Here is a 15,464-nt window from a genome sequence, read left to right as displayed (position 1 = left end):
TCTTTCACGATTTTCGTGCAAGAAGTCGCCACTGACAGTAAAAGCTCCAAACACCGGTTTCGAAAGATAAAGGTTGATGATTATTGGCGGGAACTTTTATGGTCCATAAAGTGATATCATTGAGAAATGTTCGATTTCCGTGTGGATATAAGACTTGACGTGTTTGATGCTAGTTAGTTTGCCTGTTGTTACATACCTTGTTCTCACTGGAGAAGCTGATATAACTTACATAGATTTACCAATATTTTATGGCTGGTGTCGTCAATGAAATAGAAGACGCTTACTCTTCCGAAACACGTGGTCTTATTCTCCTTTACCTGATTCAGGAGACTCTGTTTAAAACTTTTTTTGTTCACATTTGGTCTGGTTTTATGAAATTTGAGTCTGGAATATGATTATAATTAAATATTGGTATTTTCGTGTTTTTCAGCCATATTTACGGAGTCACAGGTTCGAAATGATCGCCGAAATGCTTTTGCTACAAAAATAGCCATTCTACTTTAAAGGCACATACACTACCAAACGCAAACCGTTCGCAATGTTACAGACGATTAGATTAGGTCATCTAGATCATGAAGGAAATGTTCGAGAAGTTCGTTGTGGAACATAACATAACCGATAAGGCAGAGGCTGAACGATGGTGTGGATGTTTGGGAAAGTGGCATCAATCTTGATGATAAAACTGCACTCTATGTGTTACAGAACGGAACCCTTAAGGCATGGACTTATTGCTATGAAATCTTTGATCATTTGGCATTTTCCAACTGTAATTGCGATTTTTGATTTTGTTATGTTGTCAAAATGATGGCAATGTCTAGTGTGGAATAATCGGATGTTTAAACTTATCAAATGAATTTAAAGCAAATCTCTGGTGTAACTTTTGTACACTTGAAAGTATAATTCATTCTACTAAACTTGTAAATTTGCGTGTCAGTACATACCGACCTTGTGTAGTCTGGTATGGGTTATATTACCTGACGTCCTCACGTATAAGCATATGTAAATGTGAGAGAGCATTAATTTTTGTTAATATTTCAGAGAGTTTGGTTATTTTTTTTATTGTATTGCATCATATTGATAGGCTTAATACACTCGAGATATATACTACATGAACAGTAAATATCACTCTCGTGCACAGACACGTCAGTTATTGAATAAATTCTACAATATTGAGTTGTTCGCTATGTGTCTCCATACCATACGTTCATCATATACACCTGAACAGCGAATCAGCAAATAGTGCACGTGGAGATAATGGGATATTCGTCCTCTAACCAGTGTCACAGGACAATAAACAACTCTAAAATTGTAATCGTTACCTATAATTCTCTCCCAATAGAGAAAGATTATATTTGACCATTGAGACCATAAAAGGAGAGGCACAAAAAGGTAAAATTGTGAAACATGACCAATATGGCGGAAGTTTCATGATACTGTATTTTTATGGCAGGAAGGTGGGGGTTGTAGGGTGTGGGCGTTGTAAAAGAAAAGACCTTTACGTGTTCCAGAGTGGTTCCCTGTGGCTCAGATCAAAACGTCCATGCCTATCTCAGACCATTCACTGTGCCATTCGACCTTTACTTCAGCCTCAATTAATGATAGGAAGAGTAACGCGATGACTAACCCGCTAATTCCCATAGAGTTTCCTCTGTCAGAAATAGAAATTGCTATGGAGTGTGGAACTCAAAACCGGATAGTTAGTCTAATCCATACAATGTGAGACGTACAGCTGTATGTTTAAGAGTGTTCAATCTTTTTCATTGAATACGGTTTTACTTATTCTGTGGCACATTTTCCAACAGTGATTACGATGTTTGTTTTTTAAATGTTCTTGATTTTAATGAATAATCATATTTACAAAACACAAATGCATATTGCACCAAATCAGATACTTGTGTTATTATAGGTGCAACAATAAATGAATACTTCGAAGAAAAAGTGAGTAGAATATATATTTAAATTCATTATATTATTCAATGCGATATTTCATTTCAAAATGATATGTTTATTAATGTTAGATGTATTTTAGATCTGTAGCGTTTAAACACATTTCGAGCTCTAGTCAGTTTGAGGTTGACATAAATGCAATAACATAGGGGTCATTCTATACGGAGACTATTATGTTACCTTATTTCAAACTGATATAGCTTCTTGTAGTGTAATATCCATGTTATTTTCAATGTGACTGAAGAGCATTACCTGTATATCGTTTACTACCATTAAAGACCTGTCACGCCCACCAACAGTATTTCAGGTAGAAGTAAGTAAGAGTGTTCCGTAGTATAAACAGGGTGCGTTTGGCAGTGGTACATACGTACTAAAACGTGATGTGACTTAACACTTATCAACTACGAATGAAAATAAATAAAATACGTCAATGCGACATTATTATAAATTACATGATCGAAAATCTAAGTAATCAAATAGCATATCGTGCTTTTGGACAATAATCAAGGTCAAATTCACCAATGATGTATATGTGCGTACCTTGAAGGTAGATTGGTGTTTTTAAGTGAGGTACTTGTCGAGAAAACTTGCGAAGGAAGGTGTGTTTGTGTGGAAACATGAGTTTGAAATGACTATGAACTGAGAAAATGTTAGTATTTCACAAATCGCATAGCATTATTTTTATGATATAAATAAATATATATGTGAGAAATAAATGTTTTTTGTTGAATCTTTTATACCGTTTCACATGTTAATTTACTAACGGTGTATTGTGTTTTGTAGACTTTTCTGACCCATAATAACAAGTACATAGAATGATCACACAATATGATACTGTTGGCTACATTATGCCTTTTTGAATATATATAACATTATGAAATAGTTGTAGAGAGGGTAATAAAACAAATATAACATGAATTGAATAATTTGAGTTAAACCAACATCTAGATCGGTGTATTGCTGCATTTTTAAGATGTAGATAAATTATACTAAGCAAATTTACAAAATAGAAGATAGAAAGTCAGTTCGCTGTGTCTACACACATCTCCGTTTACATCAAGAACATGGAAGACATGCAATTGCTATTTTCACGTTGGTTTGACAGGCTTTTTGTGCAGATCATTACGTTGATCACGTCTTTGAGTGTAGAAGACAAGGATGGGATGAAACAGAGAAATAGTTGACATACACAGCAGGAACAACTTCACCTGTCAAAAAGATTTATTTTCATGATTTAATTTGTACGTAAATAGCATAATATACAAAAACAATAAACAAATATAAAATACCAATATTTCCCATAATCATAATCCAAAATGAGATTTATTTATTGATGCTCCGGAAGAGTAAGCGCTTTTTGCTTTATCGACAATACCCGCCATGTAAATCTTAATCAATCTAAATAAGTAATGTCACGTTCTCAAATGAGAACAAGGTATACAACAACGTGACCAATAGCAAACTAACGTTTCAGCTTCCATATTTTCAAACTCTGTGTGGCGAGTTTGTTCTTTAGTCGACGACTTCTTGAAAAAAATGCAATGAAGGGAACAGACATGTAAAATCCATAGTTTGGGATGTAGAGTTGTTGTCATACAGAAATGGAAAAATCACAATAAGGAAATTGAAATCATCACGTTCATCATACAGTCTGGTGGAAATCCAGGTAGGTTTCGGTGTGGGAAAAGATCGAGGTAAGATGTAGAAGAGAATGTGGTGTCCTCAATTTCCAAATCTAATGGATATATACGATTGACGTTGGCAATAAATCTCTTGTAATTTAAAAATAAGACGCCATCAGTTTATCTGTAAGTGAAATTAAGCGACTTTGCAAAGTCTTCGTGACCTGTTGATAAGCTCTTCAAAAAATTCAGCATCGTACAAAAACAAGTCAGCCATCAGAGGTGCACAGTTGGTTCCAACAGGTATGCCAATAGTCTTGGAAAATCTTACCACAATACTTGATGAAGATGTTGTCAACCAGAACCACGATCACATTTTTTAAGATTTCATCCTCCGTACTTCGTTAAATCTCATACAATGACAATCTCGTAGCCAAACCCTTCTGGGACCCGCGAGGCAGGTCAAGAAATGTGCAAATCGTGATATTTCAACGAATCTTTTATACAAGGAAAAAAATAAACGCTTTACATGGTTGTACTGCCAAAGAGTAGCTCTCACAAAATTGCATACTTCGTGATCTTAGGATGTACTGTTTAGCCTTCAAAGATCTACAGAGGAACAATTTTAGAATGAACCAAAATACTAAAACAGCAAGAATAGATCTGTCATCTTTTTGTATGGTCTGGTGTATTTGAAAGTAAATAATGCAAAGATTTAGTTCGCCAAATTTTCCAGTTACTTGGTCAACAGTGCAAGGTCATAGATATCTATCTACCAATTTAAAAATGGTTGAGATAAATGTAAACAGTTTAGACAATGTTTCGCTGGGTCAAAGGACATCGAGATCTAGAGGCAGTAAAACTGCTAATTTTCCCTAGAACCAAATACCAAATATGAAATAATTTAATCCTGAATGGAACAAGTATTTTCACCTCTGAAAATTAGAATATCGACGTCATTTTGTAACGCTGCGTTTGAATTGTCAATGCGCAGACGTGATAATAGAAAGAACTCGCTACAAATGTCGAATATATTACATTCTGTTAACATGTATATTAATTCAGAAGGATTATCACTGCTTATTTTTATTGTTGCTCATTCATTTAAACCTCGATGAACGTATGCTTTATTCAGGAATTTTATCTTGATTTTGTAAACGACTTACGTAGTTCTGATGTACTGAATATTGGCACAATAGACGAAGGATCGAAGAAAGGTTAACACGACGACATCGGCATACAAGGCTGTTGGTGTGGATACAAATTCTAGCACAGACAACAGAATGGACAAACCTGATGCCGTTACAAGTGGAATCACTGTCCTCAAGACACCTGGAAATAGTAATGTCAAAATTCCATAAATTATAATCAAACTTCTTACAATTATTTTTTAAAACTTTTTTTATTCATAATTATTTTACTCAAAGAATAAACTTTTCTGAGATGTAAAAACAATGTTCTAGTATTAAATTTTTGTTCTGGTAATTTTTTGAAAGGTTAGATATTATGCTGCAATTCTGTTTTTTACTTTATGCTTATGTAGAGGATCTTTTAGGATATTTTCATGCTTAAAAACGGAAAAGTTGCTGTGCTTTAATTTTTTTAATTTCCCCCAAAGTCGCTTTTTCCAAGATCACGATACAAGCTGATATTTGTTTCATGAAATCAAAAATCAGGAACATGTGTACACTTTCTAAAATGTGACCATTCAAAATAACATCACCAGAACAAACGTTGAATTCTAGATTTCTTTTTTACTTCAAAAAAGAATGACATCCTGAACTACGATTCTGGGTCAGTTGTGGTCACAACTTCTTTCACGTAGGATTTTGTGCTTGTAATAGTTTATCCATAACCATCATCCTCGCTTTGAATTGATCTTTATTTACATAGATTGTGTCGTCATGATATTAACATATTTGTTTTAAAAATCACTTGTAAACACGCCAATTTCATGTAGAATCGACGGTTAACTAAAAGAACATTAAGTTATCATTAGTTAACATCCGGTGATGAAAGACGAGAGCAAACTTCCAAGCATGGTTAAGGTCATGACATCGGTGAAGTAGCTTACTGCGGAGACAATTGACAATAGAAGTATGAAGGACATTATCATAGTGAAATTAGATGAAAAAAATACATGAAACCCATTAGCTACGTCGGTTGTTTCTGCACGTATAGAACATGTTAGTTTACAATCATGACAAATAGCGGGTTATGCAGATTGACTATATTAAAGGATACAACAAATTTGTTTCTTTTATGTTCCACGTTGATAGTGTCTGTGTTATCGATAATGATATACTGACGTTTATCGGAAATAGAAATATTAGCAAAGAAAAAAAGTTTTGCCGAGAAACTTGAGTTGTCTCCCGTTCTACAGTTTTTAACAAAATTCGGGCAGCTCATTTTGAACAAATTCAATAGTTAAACGGATTCAAAATAATCCAAAATACTACTAGCAGTTTACATGTTTTCATTAAAAGTTTTAAAAATGATTCAAGTATGTTATAAGTTGTTTCAGGTGACATAGTCCAAGTTTTTTTTTATATTTATATTTTCTACAACGATACCTGTAATTCACAAGGCGGCGACCTCACCACTTGATAAGTTATTTAACTCGCGTTTAATTCCATAATTTTGAAACATTAAATGGATTTATTTTATCTATTACTTAATCAGTAAGATCAATTCTTGTAGTACGTGTAGATAAAAAGAAGTTAAAAGCTAAAATAAAATGATACAATTCTAAAACGTATCTGGTTTCGGAAAAAACAACTAACAGTTACGCTGAATAATTGGAAGGAAAACACATGTTGGCAAATAATGTTGTGTGGAAGAAAAGCAACGAACAGAGTAAAAGTAAAATATTTTATGATCACTATTTATTTGGTAACAATTAAATGCTTATACTTACATTCAAAAAGATTGTCTTTTTACTGTAACAAATGACGCGTTTAAATTTGCCGCTTTCCATATCATTGACGTCATCAACTTCAAATACCGGAAAAGAAAAAATTTTCCAGAAGAAATGAAAACTATGGTATTTCACTGTTTTTTCTTCATAAGAAATTCGCGCATTGTTAGAAATTCATTCGGCGTGACGCGGCCCCTAAAATTGCTTGGACAGAATGACCGCTTGTATGGCTAGACATGGCCGTCAGTGCGGAAAAAATGACGATATTTTCCTTTCCGTTATCTAATTTGAAAAATGAAATGTTGCATTGACAAAGAATCCCGGGGCTGATGTCTTTGATGTAGTGCTAGAGAATGTGATCTATGAGTGATTGGTATTTCCTACACGTGGTTGATGATGAATGACGATTTGAACGGCGTTGGCGATGTCTACAAACCAGTAGTGTCCTCACTAGGGAGTGAAATGGTGACCAAAGCTGTACTCAAAGCTTTTTTTTCTGACATGAAACATTTCTGGTGTAGGACTTTAATGAAAACTCACTCTTGTGAGAGGACATAAACATATGACTTGCCGCGTGACACTGATCATTGAGATGGCTGTTGCCTGGGGCAGTGTGGTGTGTACTTTTTGTCTACACCGGCTGATTTACATATTTCGGAACTTTGGGAATGTCCGTTTCGAAAGAGGGTTTCTTGTATACCATGTTTCTAGATATGAATTAAAATTAAATCTAAAATAAAATCGGGCTTATGTATGCAAGCCCTGTTTATTTGTTGTTACTGGCGGCCATGTTTGTTTACATTGGATACAGTATTCATACACTGACCTCATCACTGTAAATTGTAGTATATAGTCTCTTATACTACGATTTAGTGTACTTACGACATATAGGTAGATACAACACAGAATGTAAATAGATCTATATACCATATATATTACATACACCATCAGCAGGTCACATATATGCTCACGTCACAATGTCAAGTAACCTCACTGCTCATTAAAATTTTGACCGTGTGACAGCGGCTGCTTTGAGAGCCTGAAAATAGCTGGCAGGATATATGCCTAAAAGTGATAAGTTTTTTTAAAAAAAAAACATCAAAACGACTAATTTGTGTTTTTGAAATAGTTTTAAATCGTAACCTATGCCCTTTAACACTATTCAGAATTACATGAAAATTCACTGTCATTTTCGAGAATCTGTTTCAAAGTCATCTTTCCGCTGCTCTCATCTCCGCGAATCTGAACCATAAATCTGTTAGCTGACCCAAGACAGTAGAAGATTTTCAGGAGAACAATACAAAATCACACGACATGGGAAATGTAGAGGCGAGGCGATGACAGAGTATGCTCTTATTCAACATGTCACCTGAAGTTAGATTTGGGCCAGTGGCAGGAAACCTCTCTTTCTTCCCTATAATTTTGTTCATTACAGTATGAGATATAATGAACTACGTGCTATTTTATATCACATTGATACATGTACCTAGCAGGAAAGAGGAGGGAATAGCTATTGTAATTATACATAGGCAGATACATAAAAACAGTTTTATATTAATCATATCTTCCTCAGGAATCTTAAATAAGAATTAGATTAGATTAAATGGGTTGTACACAAACAACAAGCTGTCAGTGCAAAACAATTAGAAACAATTAACGAATCCAACATATGAAATGTTGCAATTTACTTCGAGATTTAGAAAATCAATCCATTCTGTTCTAGGTTTGTGTGATGTAAAGGTCGCCGTGTTTGATGACCATTAGAATACATGGTCGTTCGAGCATTATGTACCTAAACAAGATATATAGGTGGCGTTGGTGATTTTATTATTAAGATAATGACACACACCTTCATACCATTAAGTCTCTTTAATTGATAAGCACTGATGTTTCCATTAAGTATATAAAATCAAATTTCATTAATATTGATAACAGATTCTGTTGTCTGCAATGCTCAACTAATGTTAACCTCAGGGTATTACAAGGGGTATGTCGTTAATGTAACAGTTGAATACGTCACAGTTAAGTGTTCACGGTGTTTAATTATGTACGAACGTTCCAATATTATACCTTACATGATACAACAACGGTATTACACTAGCCAGCCGTAATCATGAAGGACACAATAACATGGCTGATACTAGCGACGGTTTTATGTAAGTAGTGATCAAATACTTATTCATCTGACTTCCGCGTAGCTTACGTTTTCATTCTGTCAATCCACAGAACAATATATGATAACTCTTTATTACTTTTTTGCCATTGACATATAAAAAAGAGTGAAAAATAACACATTTTTGTTATTTTTCACTACAGAAAAATAACACTTTTTGCCGACGCTACTGAAAAATAACACTTTTGCAGAACACAAAGCAACTGATAAAATTGACATATCATACAGTCCCGTACAAAAAACACCAAAACCAAACATTTGGAGGCATTGTTAACTTGTGACACGACCTTCAATTCCATGGTAAACGTCCATTGCCGTGAAAATCAGCAAAACGCAAATTACTTTATTAGAGATCAAATCCAATCCCCTATCAAACGTTTTGAACGTGGAGCTAACACGTTAGACATTTCAAGGGGATTCGTGTCATCAGCAGCGACAACTGTAGGTTGCATATTTTCAACCGCGTAGTAACTTGTCACAGGTAAAACTCTCTTTGAATTTATTACAGCAAATTTTGTCTCTTAGTGACATGAATAAGTAACATTTTCTATGTGATTAAAAATTAAAGTTACATTGAATTCTATATTTGTGTTTTTAATGATTTAAAAAACTATCTATAGTTTGTCGCGTACTGTGAAGTTATAATAAGTAGTGTCCGCGAAAAGTCCAGTCTGTTTCCTCTTTTTATATTTGTTTTAAACAGTAATATGGCTATGTTGCTTGTGAAAATATAATAAATCGAATATCAATTCGTGTCTTCAGTAACAATAAATATATTTCCCTCGTGTGCCTAATATTTTTGTATTTTACAAGAGTGTGAAGATACTGATATATTAGGCACAGTTGTGAAATCTATTTGTTATTAATGAAGAAACTTTTAGATATTCCCTATGAATAATTTATATGTTAAATATATTGTCTCTTTACCAGTGAACCAGTGAAATACATAAATTGCTCAAAATGTTTTCACTGCAATGAAAGTAGTTTTAGCAGACTTGAAGTAATGAAAACAGAGAATAAAGATCGTCTTATAAAACTAATGAATTAAAAAGAACTTTACACTATGCAGAAAATTTTTAAAAAATCAACGGAATATTAAGTTATGTTTCCAGCAATAAATATATTTCACTTCTGTTGTTTTTATTTCTTTTATAATCCTTACGGTATTTCTTCTTTCGAAAACAGCCACCACACTCTCGCGAACAACACCAGTAAGCACAACGACACCAAAAAATGGCGGTAAGTTTATATCGAATGATCTAATATATGTTTCAATATGAGTAATAAAATGAGCAATTTTTCATGGAAAAGTATGTGTGTATTTATAACTTCAACATATAAATGTTCTTAACTGTATACATTAGCTGTAGATAAAATCACCATATTTACGTCTACATAAAATGACCACATTTAAGTCTTCATAAAGTGACCACATTTACGTCTAAATAAAACGACCACATTTAAGTCTACGTCAAATGACCACAGATAAGTTTACATAAAATGACCACATTTAAGTCTACGTCAAATGACCACAGATAAGTTAATATAAAGTGACCAAATTTAAGTTTACATATTGACCACATTTAAGTTTACATAAAGTGACCACATTTAAGTTTACATAAAGTGACCACATTTAAGTTTACATAAAATGATCAGATTTAAGTTTACATAAAATAACTTCCTTACTTTAATCAAATAAAATAAACCAAGTAGATCGTCTTATAAAACTAATGAATTAAAAAAAAACTTTATACACTATGCAGAAAAATAAAAACGATAAAATCAACAGAATATTAAGTTATGTTTCCAGCATGAATATATTTCACTTCTGTTGTTTTCATTTCTTTTATAATCATTATGGTATTTTAATTGGCCATATCAAAAAATGCATTTGCTATTAATATTATTTCGAACAAATATTGTTTTTTCTCAGTCACTTCCTATGTATCAACACTGACGACCTTAACATTACTGGCGAGCACTAGAGGATTGAAATAGAATTTGATTGGTAATTCTGCTCTACTGTACCTTATACTAGAATTGAAAAATGTTAGCCTGTTGTATGTTTGGTATTATTGGCTGCATATCTTGGTTAAACTTGTCAATGTGCAGATTTTTGTCTATTTCTTGAAACCTTTAGTAAACAAAAATTAAATCCTTCTTAAAAGAATAGATAAAATAAAACATTTCTAGTAAATGCAAGTGAAATCACATTTTAACATGTTACTTAGCCCGACTAGAGAAGACATGGGTGCCTTAATGAGGGCAATGACATCTGAATGATAAGTAGAAGTTATTTGCACGAGTTTTAATTGATTTTTGCCTGATACCACGGACATGTGATTTCTATCATAGCATACGAAATCAAGATGATTTCCTTGGGGCCTTTATAACAACGAAGTGTTACAAATTATTCCAGTCATTTAAAGTTGGTTTGCGATACTAAGGCATTTCAACAACAAAAGTAGTACCGGAGGGATCATTCCCAGCACAATCCAATATGGAGAATTAGACACAGCAGAAGGAAAAATTGAAGTTTACTTCATCATACAGCTGGTTCGTCCTTCTTGGTGTCATCAGTGATTGTTAGGACTTGACATGTTGAAACTTTGGATTAGTTATGGGATTAATTTTGGGTTGATTATATGATAATTGTAATGTTTAGACACATTAACTTTCTTCTTTCGAAAACAGCCACCTAAGTAAGTTTATATCAAATAATTTAATGTATGGTTTAATACGGGTAATAAAGCAATGAGCTAATTTTCATTAAATAAACATTTTTTGTGTGTGTATATGTATAATTACAACATATAAATGTTCTTAACTATATGCATTCAGCTGTAGATAAAATGGCCACATTTAAGTCTACATAAAGTTATAACATTGAAGTCTTCATCAAATAACCACATTTAAGTTTACAAAAAGATCATATTTAAGACTACATAACACGACCAGATTTAAGACTACCTAAAATGACCATATTTAAGACTACATAACACGACCAGATTTAAGACTACCTAAAATGATCATATTTAAAACAACATAAAATGTTTTAAATTCTATTAAAAACAAAAAACATAAAAACCCTACTTTTTCAACAGGCAATTGTAACTGCGACAAGTATGCTAACTGTGTCTGGAACGTTTGCCGATGTAAGCAAGGGTACGTCGGTGATGGCCGTTATTGCGGTAAGTATCCATTCAATTTTATCTGACACTATAAATAAACGATATATATTACCATTAAGCCCACTGTCCAATTATTTTGATATTTATCCTGATATAATATTCTGATGTATTCCAATCACTTTCTACTCCTCCTAATCCTTCTCTCATCCTCCTCTCATCCTCCTCTTTCTCCTCCTCCTCGCCCCATCCTCTCCTCCTCCTTCCCTCCTCAACTCTTCTCTTCCTCCTCCACATCCTCTCCCCATCTCTTCCCTTTCTTCCTCCTCCCCTCCGCCCCCACTTCCTTCTCCTTCAAACGAAATAAACATCTTTTCATCTAAATAATGAAATATCCTTCTACTGAAATTTGGAACCTGTTGATTAAATTATTAGTTTTACGAATCATGCTAAGTATCTACATATATTTTAAATATGTTCATTAGGTTTGACATGTTTCCCGATACCAACATATGTACATCAGATAACGTTATGTATGCTGAATGTGTAACAGATATATTTTAAATCTTATAGTAGATTCTGTGATATCTGATTTAGGATTTTGTTTATCTTTTCGAGCTTTTGAGCTAAGATGAAAAATTTGTGACGAGTTTTATAAATCACATACCTAATGGAAACAAATTTAGGATCATCCTATTTAATTATCGATTATTTAGATAATTATCGATTATTTAGATAATTATCGATAAAATCAATATTACCTTGTCATTTACAAAGTGATTCCAGTCCTACGTCGATGGTCTACATTGTTTCGTCACAAGGCAGTCTGTACGTGAACACGCACCTATATCATTATATATATATATAATTATATCCATAATATATTCACCGAAAAGGAAAATTTCTCATTTAACATTAATTAATCACATATATTTCATAATTTATTGAGATAAAATCATAAAGACATCTCATACAGATTTGTGTAAAATATTCTCCATCCAGAAATAAGAAAACGGCACTTTACATGAGACATTTATGAGTATGTCAATAATACACTAGAAGATTGTACAATAGACACACAAGTGAATAGGACCTTTTGATAATTCCGGGTTAGATAGAGTAGAGCCAAACAATGACCTAGGCTGCTTCGTGCAGCTGTTTCGTCATTCTAGGACTCTCAGGAATGTCGAGGAGGCGACAAAGGGAAATCCAAAGTGATCGAAAAAAAAAAGGAAAAAACAAGGAGAGGAATTGCAGCAGTACCATATTTAAATAAATTTCGTAATTTTCATAATTTTAGGATAGCGTCAAATGCGTGTGTATATTTTGAACCGTGTCACTATTCGAATGAATTAAAACGTTGTATGCAGCTTACGGCAAACCTTGAGGAATTTAAAGTCAACCAGCAGTCTCTACCACCTTCTATCGTAAAGATTGTACAACAGACACAAGTGAAAAACACCTTTAAATACAAATTTTAAGTTAGATACAAACAATGAATTAAACTGCATCTTACAGCTGTTTCTTCCTTCTAGGACTCCGCAGTGATGACATAGGCCTATATTTTGAGGCCTATGAGGCTACCATACTAGATATGGAAGGAAAAAATGGATTTGTCAAAATAAAATCGTACCCTCTCGCAATACCATGTAATTGAATATAATTTGTTATTTCATAGTCAATGTTTATTTAATTTCAGAGGTAAACGAATGTCTCATGGGTAAACAACTGTGTGATCGGAATGCTGACTGTTATAAATCTATGGGCACCTACCAATGTGTGTGTCGGAATGGTTACTCCGGGGACGGTTACGTTTGTTGTAAGTCTCCACAAACTTCTATCGTTTTTCTCGTCGTTGCATATTTTGTAAATATTAGAATTCAAAGGTTGCGTTTTCTTAAACGAAAGTAATTTTAAATAATGTAATTTAGCCTGCTATGAATTAGATCTTGGTGAACACACCACTAGTTCCAATTTCAATTTTGAATACGACAAAGGCTGTTAGTTTCATCGTAATTTTTGAAGATGAAATAAGATTTAAAAAAAAAATACATTGAAAACAAAATCAGATGTGGAAACCATTGACGTTTTCATGCATTGCACAAGATTTAATCTTGAGCTCTCCTGCGAAAATTTAAAAAAATAAAAAATAAAAAAAAGAAATTTTTTCGTGAATGCTGGAATAAATTATATACATGGCTTTTGTTACAGCTGTTTCTGTTGTACCTCCTAAACCATACCCAAGTATACAACGATACTCCGATACTATGATACAAGCCGCAAGCTATCGGTCCATTCTACACGAGTTGATACCAATACTCCGTCCTGATCCACCAAGCCCGACATATCCTACATATCCTACATATCCTACATACCCTACACATCCTACAGGTTCAAAATACCCTACACGTTCAACTTATTACCCATTCTCGTCATCATCTACAACATCCTCTCGTTCCCCTACTGTACTGCCCTCGATGACCACTGTACCTCCTTGAACGACAAGGCCGTCCATGGAGTAACTCCAACAGACAACACTGTGGGTACATATCAACTCCTGCCCACGTGTCCGATTTATGTTATAAGTAGTTTGGGTTTTTCTTTTTTTTTAGTTGAAAGAAATGTGTCCTTAATAAACATTAAGTGGTGTGACGTGGTTTTTACTGGTCACATTTTAGTCAATTGCTCTAAATAATAAAACAAATTAAATTATAACTTTGTGTGTTTTCACTACTTTGGAAAAGAATCGGACGATAACACGGCTGTTCAAATTAACAGACGATTACACGGCTGTTCAAATTAACAGACGATTACACGGCTGTTCAAATTAACAGATGATTACACTGCTGTTCAAATCAACAGACGATTACACTGCTGTTCAAATCAACAGACGATTACACGGCTGTTCAAATCAACCTACAACTACACGGCTGTACAAATCAACAGACGATTACACGGCTGTTCAAATTAACAGATGATAACATCAAAAGACGACTGGTGTTCAAATAACAGACGATTACACGCATGTTGAAATAAACAGATATTACACGGCTGTTCAAATGAATTAATTGTTCAAATAACAGATGATTACACTGCTGTTCAAGTCAAAAGACGATTACACGGCTGTTCAAATTAACAGACGATTACACGGCTGTTCAAATTAACAGACGATTACACGGCTGTTCAAATTAACAGACGATTACACGGCTGTTCAAATTAACAGATGATTACACTGCTGTTCAAGTCAAAAGACATTACACGGCTGTTCAAATTAATAGACGATTACACGGCTGTTCAAATTAACAGACGATTACACGGCTGTTCAAATTAACAGACGATTACACGGCTGTTCAAATTAACAGACGATTACACGGCTGTTCAAATTAACAGACGATTACACGGCTGTTCAAATTAACAGATGATTACACTGCTGTTCAAGTCAAAAGACGATTACACGGCTGTTCAAATTAACAGACGATTATACGGCTGTTAAAATTAACAGACGATTACACGGCTGTTCAAATTAACAGACGATTACACGGCTGTTCAAATTAACAGATGATTACACTGCTGTTCAAGTCAAAAGACGATTACACGGCTGTTCAAATCAACCTACAACTACACGGCTGTACAAATCAACAGACGATTACACGGCTGTTCAAATTAACAGATGATAA

At 33.8% G+C, this 15,464-nt stretch overlaps 1 protein-coding gene across 1 annotated transcript; it reads left to right on the top strand.

The window, feature by feature from the left end:
• Window positions 1-4,852: 4,852 nt before the first annotated feature.
• Window positions 4,853-14,285, top strand: LOC132543761 (nephronectin-like). Its single transcript, XM_060207281.1, has 4 exons — window positions 4,853-4,910; window positions 11,764-11,850; window positions 13,487-13,606; window positions 13,999-14,285. Exons 1-4 carry the CDS (start codon window positions 4,853-4,855, stop codon window positions 14,283-14,285), a joined length of 552 nt encoding a protein of 183 aa, XP_060063264.1.
• The last annotated feature ends 1,179 nt before the right edge of the window (window positions 14,286-15,464 follow it).

The sequence above is a fragment of the Ylistrum balloti genome, unplaced genomic scaffold, assembly GCF_031769215.1.
Source record: "Ylistrum balloti isolate Yb309-2 unplaced genomic scaffold, AGI_CSIRO_Ybal_v1 Utg369764, whole genome shotgun sequence".
NCBI classification, from domain to species: Eukaryota; Metazoa; Mollusca; class Bivalvia; order Pectinida; family Pectinidae; genus Ylistrum; species Ylistrum balloti.
The sequence above is the reverse complement of the archived record's forward strand: the minus strand, read 5'-3'. Positions and strand labels throughout refer to the sequence as shown.

Bases quoted from the DNA above. Each gene is read 5' to 3' on its own strand.
- LOC132543761 (XM_060207281.1), top strand. From the start codon at position 4,853: ATGGACAAACCTGATGCCGTTACAAGTGGAATCACTGTCCTCAAGACA. The intron at 11,851-13,486 runs GTAAGTATCCAT...ATTTAATTTCAG, and splicing joins CGGTGATGGCCGTTATTGCG to AGGTAAACGAATGTCTCATG. The intron at 13,607-13,998 runs GTAAGTCTCCAC...CTTTTGTTACAG, and splicing joins CGGGGACGGTTACGTTTGTT to CTGTTTCTGTTGTACCTCCT.